Genomic DNA, 20,722 nt, shown 5'->3' on the forward strand with positions numbered 1-20,722 from the left:
CTGGGTGACAGAGTGAGACTCCAACTCAAAACAAAAACAAAAAAAAAATATTGTTACATAGCACATGACTGTACTTTACATAATCTCTACATTATTTATAATACTTAATACAAGGTAAATGTTATATAAATAGTCGTCATATTGTATTATTTTCTATTTGTTTTATTTTTTATTGTTGTTTTGTTTTGTTCTGTTTTTGAGTCAGAGTCTCACTCTGTCACCCAGGCTGGAGTGCAGTGGCATGTTGTTGGCCACTCTAGCCTTAATCTGCTAGACTCAGGCGATCCTTCCACCTCAAGCCTTCCAAGTAGCTGGAACTACAGGCGCATGCCACCACACCCAGCTAATTTTTTGATTTATTGTAGCAATAAGGTCTCACCAAGGTGCCTAAGCTGGTCTTGAATCCCGGGCTCAGGCAATCCTCTCATCTTGGCCTCCCAAAGTGGTGGGATTACAGGTATGAGACACCACGCCCAGCGACTGTATTGGTATTTTGTATTGGATTTTTTCTTCTGAATATCTTTGATCTGCAGTTAATTGACTCTTTGGATAAAGAATCTACAGAGAGATGACTTACTCTCATAGGTTGCTAATGGTATGCACTGCTTAAATTCTCTATGAAGAGCAATTTGGAAATGTCTGTCAAATTAAAAAATAACCTGGCTTTAGACCCAGAAATTCCGCTTATGTAATTTATCCTACAGGTATAGTAAAACATGTGTAATAACTGAAAACAAATTAAATATGTAATAATAGGCCAATGGTCAGATAAAATGTAGTATAGCTACATAATTAATGGCATGCTATGCAGTCATCAAAACGGACCAGGCAGCTTTATATGTGCTAATGTGAACACTCCCTAAATAAATCAAGATATACTGTTGTGTGTAAAAAGCAAGGTGCACCCTCTGCGCTCAGGGCTCAGTCTTTGGAGATGTGAATCTAAACAGATAAAAAAAGAAAAGAAAAAAAAAGCAAGGTGCAGGCTGGACATGGTAGCTCATGTCTGCAATTCCAGCACTTTGGGAGACCAAGGTAGGAGAACTACTTGAGCCCCAGAGTTGAAGTCCAGCCTGGAAAACATAGCGAAACCTCAGCTCTACAAAAAATTAGCCAGTGTGGTGCACACGCCTATAGTCCCAGCTACTTGGGAGGCTGAGGTAGAGAATCGCTTGAGCCCCAAAAGTTAGAAGCTGCAGTGAGCTGTGATTGTGCCACTGCACTTCAGCCTGGGTGGCAGAGTGAGACTCTGACTAAAAAAAAAAAAAAAAAAAAAAAATGCGAAAGTGCAAACAGAGTACACCATAGAATCATTTGGGAAACAAATGCATGTACTGTACCTACTGTATAAGGACTGGTGTCAGCAATTCCTTTCAGGGAGGGAGGTCATGACTTCTTTTCACCAAGAACCTCTGTATTATGTGAATTCTGTACCATGTACATAAATTACATATTCAGCCATTTTTTTTTTAAATCAGTCTTACCCTACAGTGATAAGATTATGACACACCACAGCCTCAAACTCCTGGGCTGAAGTAATCCTCACATCAGCCTCCCAAGTAGGTAAAACTGGAGGCACACACTGCCACAACTGGCTAATTTTGTTTTATTTTTTTGTAGAGACAAGGTCTCACTATGTTACCCCGGCTGGTCTTAAACTCCTAGGTACCAGTGATCCTCCTGCCTTGGCCACTCAAAGTACTGGGATTACAGGCGTGAACTGCTGCTGCACATGGCCTCAACTAAATTTTTTTAAAAATAATAATAACAAATATAACCAAGAAGAGTTTCTTGGGTTTGGTATCAGAAATGTGATCAATTGCCTCTCCCAGAATTAAAACCACAGAGCAAGCTTGGTATGAATCCATACAGTCACCGGGCACCTATGCACCTATAGTGAGGCCTGCACTGCACCAAGCCCTGCTGTGGCAAATGTCAGCTTGTGATGGAAAATACAAGAAAATTGTGTCTACTTTATAAAGGTTTTGTAAGTATTGGAAAAGAAAAACATATTTAAAATGTTAAACAGTGGTGATGCACACAGTAGGCATTCCAAAAACAGAAACTACTATTAAGCTTCTTTCAACTTTATTTTATTTTATTTTGAGTCAGGGTCTCATTCTGTCGCCCAGTCTGGACGGCAGTGGCACGCTCACAGCCACCACATCCTCAACCTACTGGGCTCAGGTGATCCTTCTGCCTCAGCCATCCAAGTAGCTGGAACTACAAGCATGTGTCACCACGCCCGGCTAATTTTTTGGATTTATTGTAGAGATGAGGTCTCGCCAAGTTGCCCAGGCTGGTCTCAAACCCATGGGCTCAGGCAACCCTCTCACCTCAGCCTCCCAAAGTGCTGGGATTATAGGCATGAGCTACCACGCCTGGCCAACTTTATTTTATTAATGTTCATTCAAAATAAACACAAAGCACTTTCTTTTTTTTTTTTTTTTTTTGAGTTGGAGTCTCACTCTGTCGCCAGACTGGAGTGCAGTGGCCGCTCCCGGCCACCACAGCCTCGACCTGCTGGGCTCCAGCGATCCTTCCGCCTCAGCCTTCCAGGTAGCCGGAACTACAGGCATGTGCTACCACGCCCGGCTGATTTTTGATTTATTGTAGAGATGAGGTCTCGCTGCCCAGGCGGGTCTCGAACCCACGGGCTCAGGCAATCCACTCACCTCAGCCTCCCAAAGACATGGGATTAGGCTGAGCCACCAAGCCCGACTGATAGTTTCTTAATTAGATATTATTTTGTTATTTATATTCTTACTCATGTGCCTAGTAGTAGTGAAATTACAATTTTATTCACACACAATTCTTTATTTCTTTATAATTAAATCTTGTATTTTAAGATAATTATAAATTCACATGCTAATGTAAGAAATAATATAGAAATCTGTCATGTCCTCTGCCCTATTAGCTTCAATGGAAACATCTTACAGAACTGTAGTATTAACATCACCCAGGACATGGCCATTGATGACAGTCAAGACAGAACATCATCACCAAGAGGATCCCTCCTGTTGCCCTGTTATAGGCACACCCACTTCCACCCACCCCTAGGAAACCCAAATCTGTTCTCCATTTCAATAACTGTGCCATTTCTATAATGTCATATAAAGGAAAGCATACAATATGAAACCCTTTGGAATAGTTTTTTCCACTTAGCACAATTCTCTGAAAATCCCTCCATAGTGACATGATATGGCTCACTGCAGCCTCAAACTCTTGGGCTGAAGTGATCCTCTCACATCAGTCTCCCAAGTAGGTGGGACTAGAGGAACACACCACCACAACTGGCTAATTCTTTTTTTTTTTTTGTAGAGACAAGGTCTCACTATGATGCCCTGGCTGGCCTTTAACTCCTGGGCGCCAGTGATCCTTCTACCTTGGCCTTCCGAAGTACTTGGATTACAGGTTACTGTATTAGTAGTTTGTTTCTTTTTGTTATTGAGCAGTCTTCCATGGTACAGGTGGACTCATTTTGTTTAACCATTTACCCAACAAAGGGCACATACTTTGTTTCTAGTTTTTCACTGTTATGAATAAAACACAGCTTTGGGTATTCACATGCAGGTTTTCTTTCTTTTTTGAGCTGGAGTCTCACTCTGTTGCCCAGGCTGAAGTCACAGCCACAGGAGCCGCAACCTGCTGGGCTCAGGTTATCCTTCCGCCTCAGTCTTCCAAGTAGCTGGAAGTACAGGCACATGCTACCACACCTGACTAACTTTTTGATTTATTGTAGAGATGAGGTCTTGCCAAGTTGCCAAGGCTGTTCTCAAACCCATGGGCTCAGGCAGTCCTCTCACCTCAGCCTCCCAAAGTGCTGAGATTATAGGCATGAGTCACCGCACCTGGCCTATATCCAGGTTTTCATGTGAACATACATTTTCATTTCCCTGGGTAAATGCCTAGGGGCACAATTACCAGATCACATGGTAGATGCATGTTGAGTTTTAGAGAAACTGCCAAATTGTTTTCCAGAGTGGCGGTACCATTTTCACATTCCCACCAGCATTGTATGAGGGGTCTAGTCCCCCCACATCCTAACCAGCATTTCATGTTCTTTCTTTATTCTAGCTGTTCTGTTAGGTGTGTAGAAACAGTCTGCTGTGGTTTAAATTTGCATTTTCTCGATGGCTAATGATGCTGAACAAATTTTCGTGTGCTTACTGCCAATTGTGTATCCGTCAGTGAAATGTCTTTTCCTTTCTTCTGTCCATGCTGCAATTGGATTGTCTGCTTTCTTACTGTTAAGTTTTGAGACTTCTTTGCATATTCTAGACATTAGCCCTTTGTCAAATACATGGTTTGCAAATATTTCCTCTTAGTCTGTTGCTTATCTTTTCATCCACTTTGGTAGAACACAAGTTTTAAATTTTGAAGAAGTCCAGTTTACCAGTTTTTCCTTTTATGAACTGTGCTTTTGGTATCAAATCTAAGAACCCTTTGCCTCGTACCAGTTCATAAAGATTTTCCATTTTATTCATAAGTTGTATAGCTTTTCATTTAAGCCCATGATCCATTTTGAGTTACTTTTTGCATAACATGTGAAACTTAGGGTGAGATTCAGTTCTTGCTTGCTCCAGCACCACTTGCCAAAAACTACCCTTTCTCCAATGAATTGCTTTTGCACCTCTGTCAAGAATTAACTAGACATATCTGTGTGAACCTATTTCCAGTTTCAGTTTTGTTCCTGGTCTCAGTGTCTTCTGCAGACACTACTCTTGCTTGTAGTAGCAGTACAATGTATCTTGAAATCAAGCAGCCTGACTCCTCTCATTTTATTCTTCTTTTTCAAAATTGTTTTAGCAATTCTACTTATTTTGCCTTCCCATATAAATTTTAGAAAAACCTTGTTTATATCTAAAAAAAAAACTTGCTGGGATTTTTATAGAAATTGTATTACTCACTTTTAATAGTTATAAAGCTAGCTAAATTATCTATTTCATATTGGATGATTTATGGTAGTACTTTGCAGGGTTTTTTGGGGGGTTTTTTTGAGTCAGAGTCTCACTGTCACTCAGGTTAGAGAGTAGTGGCATATGCCCAACCACCACAGCCTCGACCTGCTGGGATCAGGTGATCCTTCCACCTCAGTCTTCAAGCAGCTGGAACCATGGGCGAGTGCCACCACTCTCGGCTAATTTTTATTTACCGTAGAGACGAGGCCTTGCCAAGTTGCTTCAGTTGGTCTCAAACCCCTAGACTCAGGCAATCCTCTCTCCTCAGCTTCCCAAAGTGCTGGGATTACAGGCGTGAGTCACTGTGCCTGGCTATTTTGTGCTTTTCAAGAAGTTGGTCCATTTATATCAACTTGAGAAGAACTGACATATTAACTAGGTTGAATTTTCCAATCCATAATATGCTGTGTCTCTCAATTTATTCAGATCTTTGATTTCTTTCAGTGTTGTGTAGTTTTCAGCACATGAATCTTATTCATGTTTTGTGAGATTTAACTCAAGTATTTCTTTTAAGTATTTAACTCAAGTATTTCAAGTAAATGGTATTGTATTTTTAATTTTAGTGATCACATAGTCATTACTCATACACATAATCTTGTTTTCCTGAGTTTTTAATCAGAAATGGATGTTGAATTTTGTGAAATAATTTTTTTGCCATCAACTGATATGGTCACATGATTTTTCTTCCTTAGCTTGTTAATATGATAGATTATATTTTCAAATATTAAGCCAGTCTTGCATCCTTAAAATAAACTCTACTTGGTCATGGTGTATAATTCTTTTTATAAATTGCTGACCTCTATTAGCTAATATCTTGCTAAGGAGTTTTGTGCCTATATTTGTCTCTATAATTTCTTTTCGTTTTGTACTGTTTTTGTCTGGTTTTGGTATCAGGGTAATACTGCCCTCACAAAATGAGTCAGAAAGTACTTTTGCCCCTTCTGTTTTTCTGGAAGAGACATGTAGAATTGATGCTAATTCTTTTTTTTTTTTTTGAGTTAGAGTCTCACTGTGTCACCCAGACTGAAGTGCAGTGGCCGCTCCTGGTCACTGCAGCCTCGACCTGCTGGACTCTGGCAATCCTTCCACCTCAGCCTTCCGAGTAGCCAGAATTACAGGCACGTGCTACCACACCCAGCTGATTTCTTGATTTATTGTAGAGATGAGGTCTCACCAAGTTGCCCAGGTGGGCCTCGAACCCGAAGGCTCAGGCAATCCACTCACCTCAGCATCCCAAAGCATGGGATTACAGGCTGAGTCACCAAGTACGGCTTGATGCTAATTCTTTAAATGTCTGATAGTCATACTGAGCATCCATCCTGAGAATAAATAAATGAATGAATGAATGTCTGATAGAATTCTCCATTGAAACTATCTGAGCCTGGAGATTTTTAAACAAGAGTTTCCAAATTAGGTATTGAATCTAATTGTTATAAGGATATTCAAATGATCTATTTCATATTGTATGACCTGTGGTACAGTCTATGGTTTTCAAGGAATTGGTCCATTTTTTTGGTTCAGTGTTTATGTATATAGAGTTCCTTATATTCTCTCATTATCCTTTTGATTCTGCAGAGTTTCTCAGCATTTAAAAAATGTAGTGCCACTTCCTTCTGGTCCTCATCATTTCTAATAAGAGATCTGCCATTCTAATTGTTCTTCACATGAGTAAAGTATTTCTTTCTTGCTGCTTTAAAGATTTTTTCTTTGTCTTTACTTTTCAGAAGTTCTACTATGATGTGTCTTAGTATAGATTTCTTTGGATTTATCCTGTTTTGGGATTTGATCGGCTTTTATTTTTCCATTTCTTTAGAGACAGGGTCTCATTTTATCAGTCAGAACGGAGTGCAGTGGTGTGATCATAGCTCACTGTAGCCTCTAACTCTTAGACTCAAGCAATCCTCTCCTGTAGCTTCTTGAGTAACTGGGACTACAAGCACATATTACCATACCAGGCTGAATTTTTTTCTTTGGGGAGGGGGTAGAGATGAGGTCTTGACATGTTGCCCAGGCTGGTCTTGAACACTTGTCCTCAAGCAGTCCTCCCACCTCAGCCTTCCAAAATGCCTGGATTATTGGCATGAGTCACTGCACTTGGCCTAGCTCAGCTTTTTTATATCTGAGTTTGTCTTTTGTCAAATTAGAGACTTTTCCATTATTATATCTTTGAAATGTTTTTTTTCAGCACTCTTTCTCCTCTTCCTCTAAAACTTCAAAACCACAAATGCTAGAAAATTTACTCTAGTACCTCAGAGAGGAATGGAGAGGAGCATCAACTTTTTACTACCAGGTAGGGGCTGAAGGTCAGATTCACCGCTTGGCCTCCACTGGTATCTGAGTGGGGCACTACTCTTTATTGCTAGGCATGGTAGTAGTTCTGGCTCCCCATGTGGTCTCCACTGATACTTTCCTGGCTGAGAGGGGAAGGAGGGCTACATTACCCCCTGCCTCCCAATGTGGTCTCCACTGACACCCCAGAAACACATAAGGTTCCTTAAGGGTTTGTTCTGCCCAACAGGGATAAAAGTCTGTGTTCCCACTTGATCTTCTCTGGGGGAAGAAGTGGCCCTCACTTGGACTTTGCTGGCCGAGGCAGAGGTGGGGGTCACAGTTTTTTAGGTTTGGTTGGTACTTAGCAGTTACTATCTAAACATCTTTGTCTTGCTAGGCTGCCCCTTTCCTTGTCCTTTGGCCAGAAGGAGCAGGCTTTTGTGGGTTTTATCTGCACCTGTGAGATGTTTCTGGACTGCCAGCTTCTTCCACACCTAGTCTGGGCTACATGAGGCAAAAGGAGAATCCAAGGAACTCACCACTGGGTTAGCGTCTGGATCCCAGGTCCCTGGCTGGTCTGCCCTCTCTCTACTCGTCAGAGTCTTCTGATGTTACTGCACAGATAATGTCCAGAGATCTTATTTGTATTTAACTGGGAGACTAGGAAAAATTATATCTACTCTTTCTTCCCAGAAACAGAAGCTCCAATCTATCCATTTTGATTTTTCATGGTTTATTATGGATCCCACCCTCATTTGCTTTGTTTCCTATGTACTATTCTGCTCTTCTGCAGCCTCTCAATAGTCTTCCACCCAAACATATAATCTATACTTCCATCTCCCAGAGATTTTGTGGCCTGTTTCCTAGATTCTTGTCCTGAGACTTTGCTTTTCTGTCATTCTGGGAATTACCCGTGCCCTTTTCTGTGCTAGACCCCTGAGCTCTCAACCCGTGTTTTCCTTCTTGGTTTGCTCTTGTATTTTGATGTAGCACATCACATCCTCCAGTAACTTCTAAGAACAGGCTCCTGCAGGGTCAGGTTTTAGAAGCCAGCTGTCTAGTCATCATGGTGGGATCCTTTCAGTGTGGAGAGTCATGTCCTTCAGTTCATTCTGTGAAATGTTCTTGCTTTACTTTCTTTCACTCTTTCCTTCTCTCCTGAGTCAGATGTTGAACATCCTGAATTGATCTTCTAATTTCCTTTTTTCTCTTTGTCATCTTTTGCTTACTAATTTTGTCTTTTGGTTACTCTTTCTGGGAGATTTTCTTAGCTTTTTGTTGTCAGAATCTCACTCTGTTGTCCACGCTGGAATGCAATGGCATGATCATGGCTACTACAACCTTGACCTGCTGAGCTCAGGCATGCCTGCATCATCACGCCCAGCTGATTTTTTTTTTTTTTAAATTGTAGAGACAAGGTCTCACCAAGTTGCCCAGGCTGGTCTCAAATCCCTGGGATCAGGCAATCTTCTAACCTCTGCCTCTATGCTGGGAACAGGTGTGAGCCACCATGCCCAGCAGACTTTTATTTTTCAATCCTTCTACTGAATTTTTAAAGACATAAAATTAAAATATTTTTAATTACAAAAGCTCTTCTTCTCACTTTGTCTTTGTTTACAAGCGGAATCTTGTCATGTCATTATCAACAATATTTCATCTTATTCTTTCTGAAAATATTACATATTTTTACATTTCTTCTCATATTTTCTACATTGTTATTGTTTCATTCATGTTTCTTTGTGTGTGTTTATCTTGGGCTCTGTCTTTAGGTTGAAAATTTTCCTCAAATGTATACTTATCCTCAGCTGCCTGTTTGAAACAAGGCTCTGAAAAGTTGATGGAAGTTGGGTGCCTGGCAGGAGTCCCAAATGTCAGACTTTTCTCAGGCTGGTTGGGTGATAACCCTCAGGGCCTATATGGGCTACTTGATGTCCCCACTGAGAACCCTTCCAAGGCCCTCTTGTGGCAGAGGCTTGGATACAGGCATTTTGGAAGTGTGACAGGAAAAGGAGTTTGGAATTTTCTCCGTCTTACATACAGGTTCTGACTTAACTTTCTTGTGTCCAGTCTGGGCCTCCCCCTACTCACTCATGTGCCAAGTGTCTGCACGATCAAAGCCCACCTCGCAGTGGGGTGGGCGAGGGCTAATTATCTGTCTGGGCCAGGTAAGAGCAGAAAACCTCCCATGGACATTTGAGTAGCCTCATACCCCTCCTGAGCCCCTGGACCCCAAGGCCTCTTTAGGGTGCAGATCTGGCTCTAACTCAGCTGTCTCACTTTTGCTGTGTTCCTTCTTCCAAGTTTGCGAAACACACTCATACACTGCTGTCTCCTTTCCCATTCTTTCTGACTGCATGGCTTTATATATTTTTATTTACTTACTTTCACTTAAAGGCAGGGACTAGAAGCCAACTCACCTATTTCACATGGCTTATGCACAGTATTTTGGGCACAGGCCTTTGAGACACGATGACGGGCCTCAAACTTGGGTATGAACCCAAGGCCTGGGCTGTAACTATGACACCACAAGTCCAAGGCATATTACATGTTACTCTCTTCACTGCAAACTAGAGAAGATGTGAGTTTTCTCCCAACTCTACGACCCTCTTCTGGTAGAGCAGCACACACTGCCCATGCAGCTTGGCCATCAACAGAAAGAGGGTGGAATGCCACTGTGGTCAAAAGATAAGAATCGGGGTTTGGGTTATCCACCCATTAGACATATACCATCATAGGCTAAACAACAGGCAGGATAATCACCTAAAGTGATTGTGTGGTCATGTCTGATCAACTCAGTGTCTGATGGACACAAGCATGATGGCTGCTGTCCCTGGACAGGCACGTCCTCGCCCATGACGACTTACCTTCACCTCCTTCTCAATATAGTCGCTCAGCAGTCTGTCTGGCTCGACGCGCTCAGGCAAGGACAACACCACAGTGTGCAGAGGGCGCCTCTCTGTCACCTTCTCATGGGCTTTCTTATCTCTACTCTTTTCACCTTTTAGGAATACTCGTTTAAATGGCGACACAATTCCAGGCTGCAGGCAGAAATGGCAATGATTGGAGTTCATTATTTACAAATGCTTTGCATTGTACCTACGGCTAACAAACAGAAGTAGCCAAAACCACTACCACGGAACCCATGCAAACAGGGGTGGGCAACTGTCAGACTGGAGAGAAAGGTACCACGAACACACAAGGCTGAGGGACCCAGGTTTCACAGCCAGCACACAGGCTGGCAGGTTGGGGCTGGGATGCCGTGCAGTCTCTGGCATGGTGGCGCCTTGTTCTTCACTTGTTCCTACAATACACAGAAGGTAGGTAGCCTTATCTGGCAAGAAGAAGACAGACAGGGGGAGATTCCCCTGGTGGACAAAACATGACATCACTCCAGTTCTTTCCAGCTCTGCTGGGACACTTCATTTCAGAGAACTCTGGGAAGGCAGGTAGGCGGTGTACTGGCATCAGCAAGGAGCACACCTAAACAGCCAAGGCTGAGCACGTTCTACAGAAGCACGTTTCTTAATGGTGCTCATGCTTTTTATGCAATTCCTTCCCCAAAAAGGCCCTCGTGGCTCCAAGTGCTGACATCTAGTGTGTGGAGTACTAATACTGATCAACAATGGAAAGGCCTTGATTAGCAGCTGGACAGCCCCCTAACTCTATGACCTCACCCACTCCACCCAGCACTTAATGGGACTGAAGGCTACTAATCCTACAATCAAAGTTAATTTAAAGAGTGAGGGTGAAAGTAAGAGAGCGAGAGAGAGGATAACAGCAAGCCTTGCTTATAAAATCTAGGAAAAGGCCACTTCCTTCACAATGACTTGGTAAGAAAGTAATTCCAAGTCCCTGCTACCAGTCACCCAAAAGAATATGAATCCAGAGAAAACAAACACTGACGTATAGCCTCACAAACATCACAAACACAGGCCTGTGAAGCCCAAAGCTGGTGACCTATGGAAGAGTGAAAACTTATGTCCCCATGACTCTTGACAGAGATAACTCATGGAGGAGATGACAATGTTCCTTCATCAGCACACACGCCCCGATGGGGTGATCCAGTGCCCAGATAGTAGCTGGAACCCCCACGGCAAGCCCAGCTCAGACCCTGTATCACCAAACGCTTACAAAAACAAAATATACTTACAATAAGTCACCAAACTTTTATTAAAAGTTCTCATTTCTGTCTCTCACCTGCACATGGGAAATTCAGCCACACACCTAATCCAACATAAAAGGGTGCCACAGAAGCTGTGGTGATGAAGATGCCTCGCCAAACCTAACAGTTTCACATATAGGAAATCACAGGCCACAGTCGAGCCATTTAGTGACCGCTCCTGACAAAGGCAGGAGTCAGCTGCCCAGTGGCTCCCAGCGGACCCTGTAGCCACCCCACTCAACAAGCCAGGGAAGGATCCTGGCCTGCATGGGCCCCTCCCAATCACCTACCATCATGCTCAGCTCTCCGGCATTAGGGGGAAGTAAATAAGCAAAGCCCACTCCAAATAAAACAAATCCTCACAAAGCAAATCTGTGACACCTTCCCTGACCGGCTGCCTTCTGACAGCAACACTGAGCTCTCTCTGATCCTCAGCTTCACTCCTTATCCCTTAAATATTTCACCCTTTGACATCTGGGTTTCTTCTATGGATCCACTAAAACAGATAAGGAACAGGAACCTCTTACAAAACAAAAATTCTTGGTTTCCAGAGAAGTGCGCTATTAAACACTGCCACCACACCTCTGTTGCTCTGTCCCCTGGGTTTCCTGCATCTCAAAGACCCTTTACCATCCTCTCTTTTTCCTGCTAGTAAATGCACACATTCCTCAGGTCCCAGGCTTGACCTCTCCTCCAGTATGCTCTGGGCTGCACAGCTTGCTAAGCAAACTCTTCAGCTGACTCTCACCACCTGCAGAACAGGTTACTGATCCTTTCAGGGTTGTCACAGGTAGTCAAAATAATCTACATAAAGCTCTGAGCACATATCTGACATATTGTGAGCAAGTAAAAAATATGTCAAGTTATCTTTATGACTATTTTTAACTTGACAATCGTGTACAATCAATTAATCCCTTTAACTGCTGTCATGATATAAATGGTATATATCTATATCTATATACATATGCATATATATTATATATATGTGTGTGTGTGTGTGTGTGTGTGTGTGTATGTACGTACATATATATATATATATAATCTCAGAATGTCTCCTACATATCATGACCACAGACTGGATAATAAAAGTTGGACCAGTACCCCAGCCTAAGTTCTTCATTCTCATTTCACGACAGGTGACAAACCTGTGACTCTTAGGCTTCGTGTCCTATAATCAACTAAATGCTTCCTCTCACATGGCCGACTAGACCACCCCTGTAACCAACCGCCTCCTTCACCTGGAATACTCCCCTCTTGACTAGGCATGGTCTACCCTTGATTTGAAATCATTTACCCTTGACCTGGGATAGCTGTCTCCTTCACCTGAAAGTCTCCCTTCACCTGGAATAGTCCCCCCCAACCCGAAATAGCCATCCCCTTGATCTAGACTATCCCTTTGGGCTGGTTTAGTGCTCCCTTGATCTGGAACAGTTTGCCCTTGAAATGGAGCTGCTCCCCTTTGACCTGGAATAGTTCTCCTACAGACCAGCAGCAGTGCCCCCTTAACCTGGAACAGTCCTCCCCAACTTGACCAGGAATAGGTCTCCAGGCCCACTCCCCACTGCTCACAGGGGGAGCTCCTCAGCACATCCTGCTGGTACTGGGGAAAGGATGTGAAGTAAAGAGGCTAAATGTCCTCGAGGTGGGTAACAGGTGGAGTGGATGACATGCACAGGGGCTTCATTTACTTTTCTACCTTTTTCTTAATATTTGAAAATTTCCATAATGCTATTAAAAAAAAATGACAAACATTTTCCCCTCCTGCTGGTTACACTTAAACTGAGGAAAGATTAAAAGTATGAAAGGTTAAGCTGGGCACAATGGCTCAGCCTGTAATCCTGTGCCTTTGAGAGGCTGAGGTGAGTGGATTGCCTGAGCCCGCGGGTTCGAGACCTGCCTGGGCAATTTGATGAGACCTCATCTCTACAATAAATCAAAAATTAGCCAGGCGTGGAAGCGCGCGCCTGTAGTTCCAGCTACTTGGAAGGCTGAGGCAGAAGGATCGCCGGAGCCCAGCAGGTCAAAGCCACGGTGGCCGGGAGCGACCACCGCACTCCAGTCTGGGCAACAGAGTGAGACTCCAACTCAATAAAAAAAAAAAAAAGTATGAAAGGTTAAGATTGCCAATATCCTCCAAGAAGCCCCTCTCCAAGATAAACCACAGAGGGGCCAGAAAGCGTTTCTGAAAGAGCTCGCTGAGCTCAGAGGGCATGCAGGATAGCTAGCCTGGTGCTGCCCAAGTCCTGGCTCTATGACAACAGTGAAAATAGGCTGTTCCTGGAACACTTTTAGGATTCATTTTCCCCCACAAGCTTTGGGCCCAGGACAAGTTTAGACAAGACAGGCAGTTGTAAGCGTGGGGTTCACATGGGAGAATGGTGGGAAATGGTCATCAAACGATTTGTCAGATAACCACTCATGGTAAATGTAATTTGGAAATGACCTTCAAAATTTAGTGATGTGATTTCAGCCTTGTAAAAATCATGTTTCACGAAGTCTACCAAAAACACACTAGGCTTTGCCTGCCTGTGATTTCCTCTCCACTGGCACCACCCTCAGTGACCAGATGGCACACAAATGACTCTTCAAGTGTGTTACTTTTGATCACTCGTTTATTCTCCTAGGTCCTATGACATGCAACGCCCCAACCTCGAGCTCACAGAAATACAAAGGCATATGGCTCACAAGCCCAGTTCCTGAGGAAGCTTACACCTCCACACACATGGGGATAACTCAAACTGGCCAGAGGAAAACAGCCATCCCTAAATCATTTCTACCTGCAAGCCCACAAATCTCACGTCTCCTAACTAATCACTGGTTGTGGCAAGGACAGTGACTGAGTTCTGAGCCCACCAGTGCAGGCAAGCAGCTCAGCTGCCTGTTTGCTCTTCCCGAAGCTGCCTGTTAGTCAAACTAGTTACTAATCTCCATATGGGAGCAGCAGGAAACCGACTCTGAGACCAGAGATTTGCCAAGATCACCTTCTAACCAAGAAGCCCATGCTAAATCAATAGGTCCACAGACCACATGTAATCTACACTGTTATTTTAATGTTAATGTACAGGTCATAAAATTATAGTCTGCACACAGAATTATAGTCTGCACCGGGAAGGGCCCAGAGACCTCTGGCCTACAATTCCCCCTTAAAAAGAGACACTCTGCAATTAGGTGGTGAGACACAGAAGGAACTCTTGCAGGGCAAGCAAACCAGGACAGCCCTCTGTTGATGCCTCTTACTGCCCAAGGGTCAGTTCTTCCCTAGTTGAGTTCAGCTCTGTCTTCATCTGCCCTTGGCACTCACCCAGCAACCAGTATGGACCCTGCACAGACTGAAGAGCAATAAATGCTGGTACCAACCCTTGACTGAGTGCTTACACCAAATCAGACACCCAGGGAGGCACCGTGAATGGATGGAGGGCACACAGTCCCTGCCTTAATGATATCACAGTCAAACAGCAGAAGAAATACCAGAACAGAGTAACAGGAAATAAATTCACAGTAAGAGAAGCCAGTCAGCGCCAATGACACACAGGATGGTCCGTATGCTCCAAAGGTGCACTTGAGCACTAAACCACTCTGTTCTTTTTTTTTTTGAGTCGGAGTCTCACTCTATCTCCCAGGCTAGAATGCAGTGGCACGCCCATGGCCACCACAGCCTTGACCTGCTAGGCTCAGGCGATTCTTCCGCCTCAGGCTTCCAAGTAGCTGGAACTACAGACACATGCTACCATACCTCACTCGGCTTTTTTTTTTTGAGTTGGAATCTCACTCTGTCACCCAGACTGGAATGCAGTGGCCACTCCCAGCCACCGCAGCCTTGACCTGCTGGGCTCCGGGAATCCTTCTGCCTCAGCCTTCCAAGTAGCTGGAACTATAGGCACGTGCTACCATGCCTGGCTAATTTTTGATTTACTCTAAAGATAAGATCTTGCCAAGTTGCCCAGGTGGGTCTTGAACCCGCGGGCTCAGGCAATCCACTCACCTCGGCCTCCCAAAGCGCTGGGATTACAGGCTGAGCCACTGAGCCAGGCCAACTTTTTTTTTTTAAATCGTAGAGATGTCTCACCAAGTTGCCCAGGCTGGTCTTGAACCCCTGAGCTCAGGCAATCCTCTCGCCTCGGCCTCCCAAAGTGCTGGGATTACAGGCTTGAGCTACAGCACCCGGCCCACTCTGTTCTTAAAGGTGATACCCTGACAAGAGACAAGGAGAGGTGTTGAACAGGAAATATAGCACTCTGCTCATACAGAAAGAGGACAAGCAACCCTGGAACACCAAAGACAGGGCATGCCAAGGGACCTAGAAGGAAACAGCCCCTTCTACCTGGGCTTCCAAATCAGGACATTTAACCAAACACAGACACTGTGGACTACTTTGAGGCAAGTGTCTCTGTGGCGCTAGTCCTTAGCCTTAGACAGCAGCCACCACAGGCTTTTTAATGCCCCAAAAAGTTTAATCAGTGGGTAAGACTTTCTAGAAAGTAGAGTGTTGACATTAAGAAATGCATCCTTGCACATCTGCTGCAACACCACTAGATTCAGTGCAGAATGAAGGGTGACCATGGCTCCTGCCAAGGGTGACCAGTGCTTTACCTGAAGTGACACCAGCCCAGCTCCCAGCTGCAAGAGGGTACAGAGGGGACAGCTGGCACTGCTGGGGGGTTCTCCACTATTCTAGGAATAAAACTGAGGCAAGGTGTGGTGGCTCACACCTGTAATCCCGCCACTTTGGGAGGCCAAAGTGGGAGAATTGCACAAGGACAGGAGTTTGAGACCAGCTAGGCAACACAGCGAGACACTGTCTCTAAAAACAAAAACAAAACAAAATAAAACAACTAGCCAGGCTGGGGTACACCTGTAGTCCCAGCTACTTGAGAGGCTGAGGTGGAAGAATCGCCTGAGCCCAGGAGGTGGATGCTGTGGTGAGCCCTAAGCAGGCGCTCCAGCCTGGGCAACAAAGTGAGACTTCAACTCAAAAAAATAAAAATAAAAATAACAGGGTTACCTCAGATTTTTGGAACTAAAGCTGCTTCTAAACATAAAAATTTAAAGGAAAATTCTGGTTAAAAAATACACTGAGTAATAATAAAGAATATTTTAATGTACAGTATTTCAGTAAGCCATCATGAGTTCTGTAACACACTAGAATGTTCTAAAGAATGATATACACTATCAGGCACAGTGGCTCACATCTGTAATTCCAATGGTTGAGGCCAGGAATTTGAGACCAGCCTGGTCAACAGCGCAAGATCCCATCCCTACAAAAATAAAAATCAAATTAAAAATATTATAGATTGATACACAGAATTTAAAAGTGGTTTTACTGGCCAGTGGCAGTGGTTCACACCAATAATCCCAGCCAAGGTGAGAGGACTGCCTGAGCCCACGGGTTAGAGACCAGCCTGGGCAACTTGGCAAGACCTCATCTCTACAGTAAATCAAAAAATTAGCCAGGCATGGTGGTGCATGCCTGTAGTTCCAGCTACTTGGAAGGTTGAGGCAGAAGGACCACCTGAGCCCAGCAGGTTGAGGCTCCAGTGGCTATGAGCGTGCCACTGCACTCCAGCCTGGGCAACAGAGTGAGAAACTACAACCCCCCCCCCCAAAAAGGTGGTTTTATCCTTTGCAACCATCCATTCTTAATTCACAAGTATTTTACTGAGCATGCATGTTCACCAACATCATATGATCTTACCACCTTTGAACCTGAGACCAAGGGCCAAAACAAGACCCAGAACAGGTATCAGGCTAACTGTGGTTTCTCTTCTATGACTGGAGTCACAGCACCAGGGTGGGATGTGGCGTCAATCCCAGCCTAAGTCTTTCCTCAAGAAACTGAAAATATGAGAGTTGAAGGGACCAGCCGGGGTCCCAGACACAAAGCCAGGAAGAGGGAATACAGGGTTCTTAGTCACTGTGCAGTGCTGTACAAAGATGCCCACACGGAATATACCACCTCGGACAATTGTATAGAACTTTCTGATCACATCTGAAAAGATACCTAGATCCTTAACAATATTCTTGTAGGGTTTTCCATCTTAAGCTTAAAACAACTCTTAAAGTCAGAACCTAAAATGCAGTTCTTGTTTTTGTTGGAAAAAAAAAAAAGAAAAAACTAAAACTAAATCTGTCCTAGGTAGAGCTAACCTAGTGGGAGTACCCTCCTCACACACAGTCAAGGCTTTGGCTCTGGGTAAGGTGGGACCTTGGATACCAACTTTCAGTCTTGAGGGGATTTTTTGGTTTGTTTTTAACCTTTTAAAGCCTCGGTTTTGTTTTGTTAATTTTCACTTTAGAGCTGTGGGGTACAAGTGAGTACTTACTACATAGGTAAGTTGCATGCAGGTAAAGTTTGGGATTCTAGCGAGTTCTTGAGTCTTGATTTTTTGTTACATTGGAAGCGCAATCTTATTGCTCACTTGGGTGAACAGGCTCTGGAGTAATTTAGTCTATTCCACAAATTCTCAGAGGCTAACTTAGAAGTGAGAGCACATTTTTATTAGTTTACAATGCGAAGTACACCCACTAAAAGAACCAACAAAACCAAACTCATGGGACAGAGGCCTCTACTTGGGGACCAAAGCAAATAATACAGTTATACCTAACAACTGGGCTCTTCATACAAAATGCTAAAGCTCAGTATTATTCTGGAGAATGTGCTAAGAAGCCTAAGAAGAAAGAAAGAAAACTCAGATGCACTAAATAGTACCTAGCATGTCTCCAGCACAGTGTTCAGGGATTTTTACATGTGCATTTTATTTAATCCTTATGATACAAGGTAGGTTTTTTTTTGTTTTTTGTTTTTTTGAGTTGGAGTCTCACTCTATTGCCCAGGCTGGCGTGCAGTGGAATGCTCACAGCCACCGCAACCTCGACCTGCTGGACTCAGTTGACCCTTCCGCCTCAGCCTTCCAAGTAGCTGAACTACAGGCAAGTGTCACCACGCCCAGCTAATTTTGCTGATTTATGGTAGAAATGAGTTCTCACCAAGTGGCCCAGATTGGTCTTAAATCTGTGACCTCAGGCAATTCTCTCACCTCAGCCTCCAAACAGTGCTAGGATTATAGGTGTGAGCCACTGCACCCCCCAACACAAGGTAGGTTTTTTATCTAGTTAATAAAACAAGACTGCCTCTGAACAAAGATGTTTAAAGTAAAACACCCTAGGTGCCCTATAAGTTCTACAGTCAGCAAATGTCTCCTGAATATTCACTATGAGTCAGTTTGGGGTACTTTTTATTGCTTGACCTTTTCCCTAACCATTTTTCAACTTGGCTTTTGGGTCCCAAATGACCACAAATGCACAGGAAAATTACTTTCCCTGGAAGATATAAAACCTGTGACCTGTTATCTCTTGAGTCGAGATGGATGAACGCAACAACGCACACGCCCCTCATGGACGGCACGGCGCTCACCTCCACACATGCTCCTTGCTGACCTTCCTCCAGCAAGCACCACAGGGGCTCAGTGAAGTAACCCTCCAATCCACCCTCCCACCGCAGGGGACCCGGGATCGGGGCCATCCTAGCTCAAAAGAGCAAGCCCTGGTAAGCAGCCACAAAAGTCACCTACAAGGGACTCACATAATCATTCTAGACTAAGCTTTCTACGTGGGACCTGAACCTACCTCATTCTCCATGGAATACACCGTCTGAAATTCTGTTTGAGGAGGAATTTCTTTGGAGGGACTCTGGTTCCTCGCCCTCTGCTGATAGTTACTGTGCATTCTCTATTCACTTCTGAACTCGTCAAAAAATATGGCCAGATGTTAGCCCTCCCTCTGAAAAAAACATGAGTGAACAGGAAGACCAAAACCACAGCTTCCTTCTGCAAAGCCCACTGACGCTGTTTACAGTTTTTTAAGTTTAAAAAGCAGGCAGCAACCAGAAACTGTTGGCAAAACCCAAACAGGCTGCATGCACAAGACAAAGAGTAAACCAGCTCATTTTTCCCTACTACTCATAACATGCGAACCTCAAAGGCAGTCTCCTTGCATGTCTAGCCAAAACCATGCTGTCAACTGAAAGACATTTATTTGGAAGTCTGACCATTCTGGACATTCAAATGCCAAAGCTAAACAAGCAGACAGAAAACATTTTGAGGGGTCCCCCTTCCTGGCTGTGATGTTGGTAACGCCAACAGGCTGTGATGTTGGTAACATCTCTTAGCCCTCAGCCCACAAAAGGAGGAGAACACACAACACACTGCTCCAGCCTTGCTGTTTTCAAAGTGCTTGTTCTAAGGTAGCAAGACCTTTATGGGGACAGCGACCTTTCCAGGTGGGACTTAGGCAGGGTATACCTGGTACCGAAGTACTCAGCCTCTAGGTACCTCTACCTGCCTTCAGGACACATGAGCTTGAATCAGCACTCTGTTGCTCACTGCAGCCTCAACCTCTGGAGCTCAAGTGATCCCTCTGCCTCAGCCTCCCAAGTAGTTGGGGCTATAGGTACACACCACCATGCGTGGCTGATTTTTTAATGCTTGTAAAGACGAGGTCTCACCATTTGCCTAGACTGGTCTCGAATTCCTGGGTTCAAGCAAAGCTCCTGCCTCAGCCTCCCAAAGTGCTGGGATTACAGACGTGAGCCACCGCTTCCGGCCAGAATCACACTTTGAAACTGAACTGTGTGTGCCCCTGGGCAAGCTCACTTTAACTTCTTTAGGGTAAATGTCTTAATCTAGAAAAGAAGAAGTTGAACTTGTTGCTGGTGAAGGCTCTTATGACACTGAAGATTCCAGAATGTCTTGCAATTATGAAAGGCTACTTAATTAAATGTTCTGGTTAGAGTGACCATATGTATCCACAGATCAATAAACAAACATAACCATTACAATAAAATTTTATATTAGCTTGAAACAAATTAAAGTACTGATTTCAACAGTGTTCTGCTTATGAAATAGCAATTCCATATGGTTCAATTTCAATAATTTGCAACAAATAAAGTTTAATATTTCTGAAGACTGATTAATCAGAATAATTTTGTGCTTCATTTATTATTCTATATGTCACAGATACAGAAAGTAGAGTAGGAAAAGCAAAACTAAAACTAGATCTGCTTGAATAAATAACTGGTATTAACTAGACTGTTACCTTCTCTCTTTAAAACCCAGAGGAAGCCGGGCTCGGTGGCTCAGCCTGTAATCCCGCGCTTTTGGGAGGCTGAGGTGAATGGATAGCCTGAGCCCGCAGGTTCGAGACCCGCCTGGGCAACTTGGCGAGACCTCATCTCTACAATAAAAATTGAAAATTAGCCGGGTGTGGTAGCGCGTGCCTGTAGTTCCAGCTACTTGGAAGGCTGAGGCAGAAGGATCGCTGGAGCCCAGTGGAT

General features: G+C 43.9%; 1 protein-coding gene across 1 annotated transcript in view; it reads right to left on the reverse strand.

Moving 5' to 3' along the window:
- Positions 1–19,185, reverse strand: part of CCM2 (CCM2 scaffolding protein) — a 46,010-nt gene extending 26,825 nt beyond the window's left edge. The window contains exons 1-2 of the mRNA XM_008066876.2: positions 19,018–19,185; positions 10,097–10,270 (exon numbers count right to left, since the gene is read on the reverse strand). Of these exons, the coding sequence (XP_008065067.2) occupies positions 10,097–10,270; positions 19,018–19,116 (273 nt within the window). The 5' untranslated portion in view covers positions 19,117–19,185. The remainder of the gene's footprint in view (positions 1–10,096; positions 10,271–19,017) is intronic.
- Between the last annotated feature and the right edge of the window lie 1,537 nt (positions 19,186–20,722).

This window comes from Carlito syrichta, unplaced genomic scaffold (assembly GCF_000164805.1).
Source record: "Carlito syrichta isolate Samal-C Ts95f unplaced genomic scaffold, Tarsius_syrichta-2.0.1 Scaffold309173, whole genome shotgun sequence".
In the NCBI taxonomy this organism is placed as follows: Eukaryota; Metazoa; Chordata; class Mammalia; order Primates; family Tarsiidae; genus Carlito; species Carlito syrichta.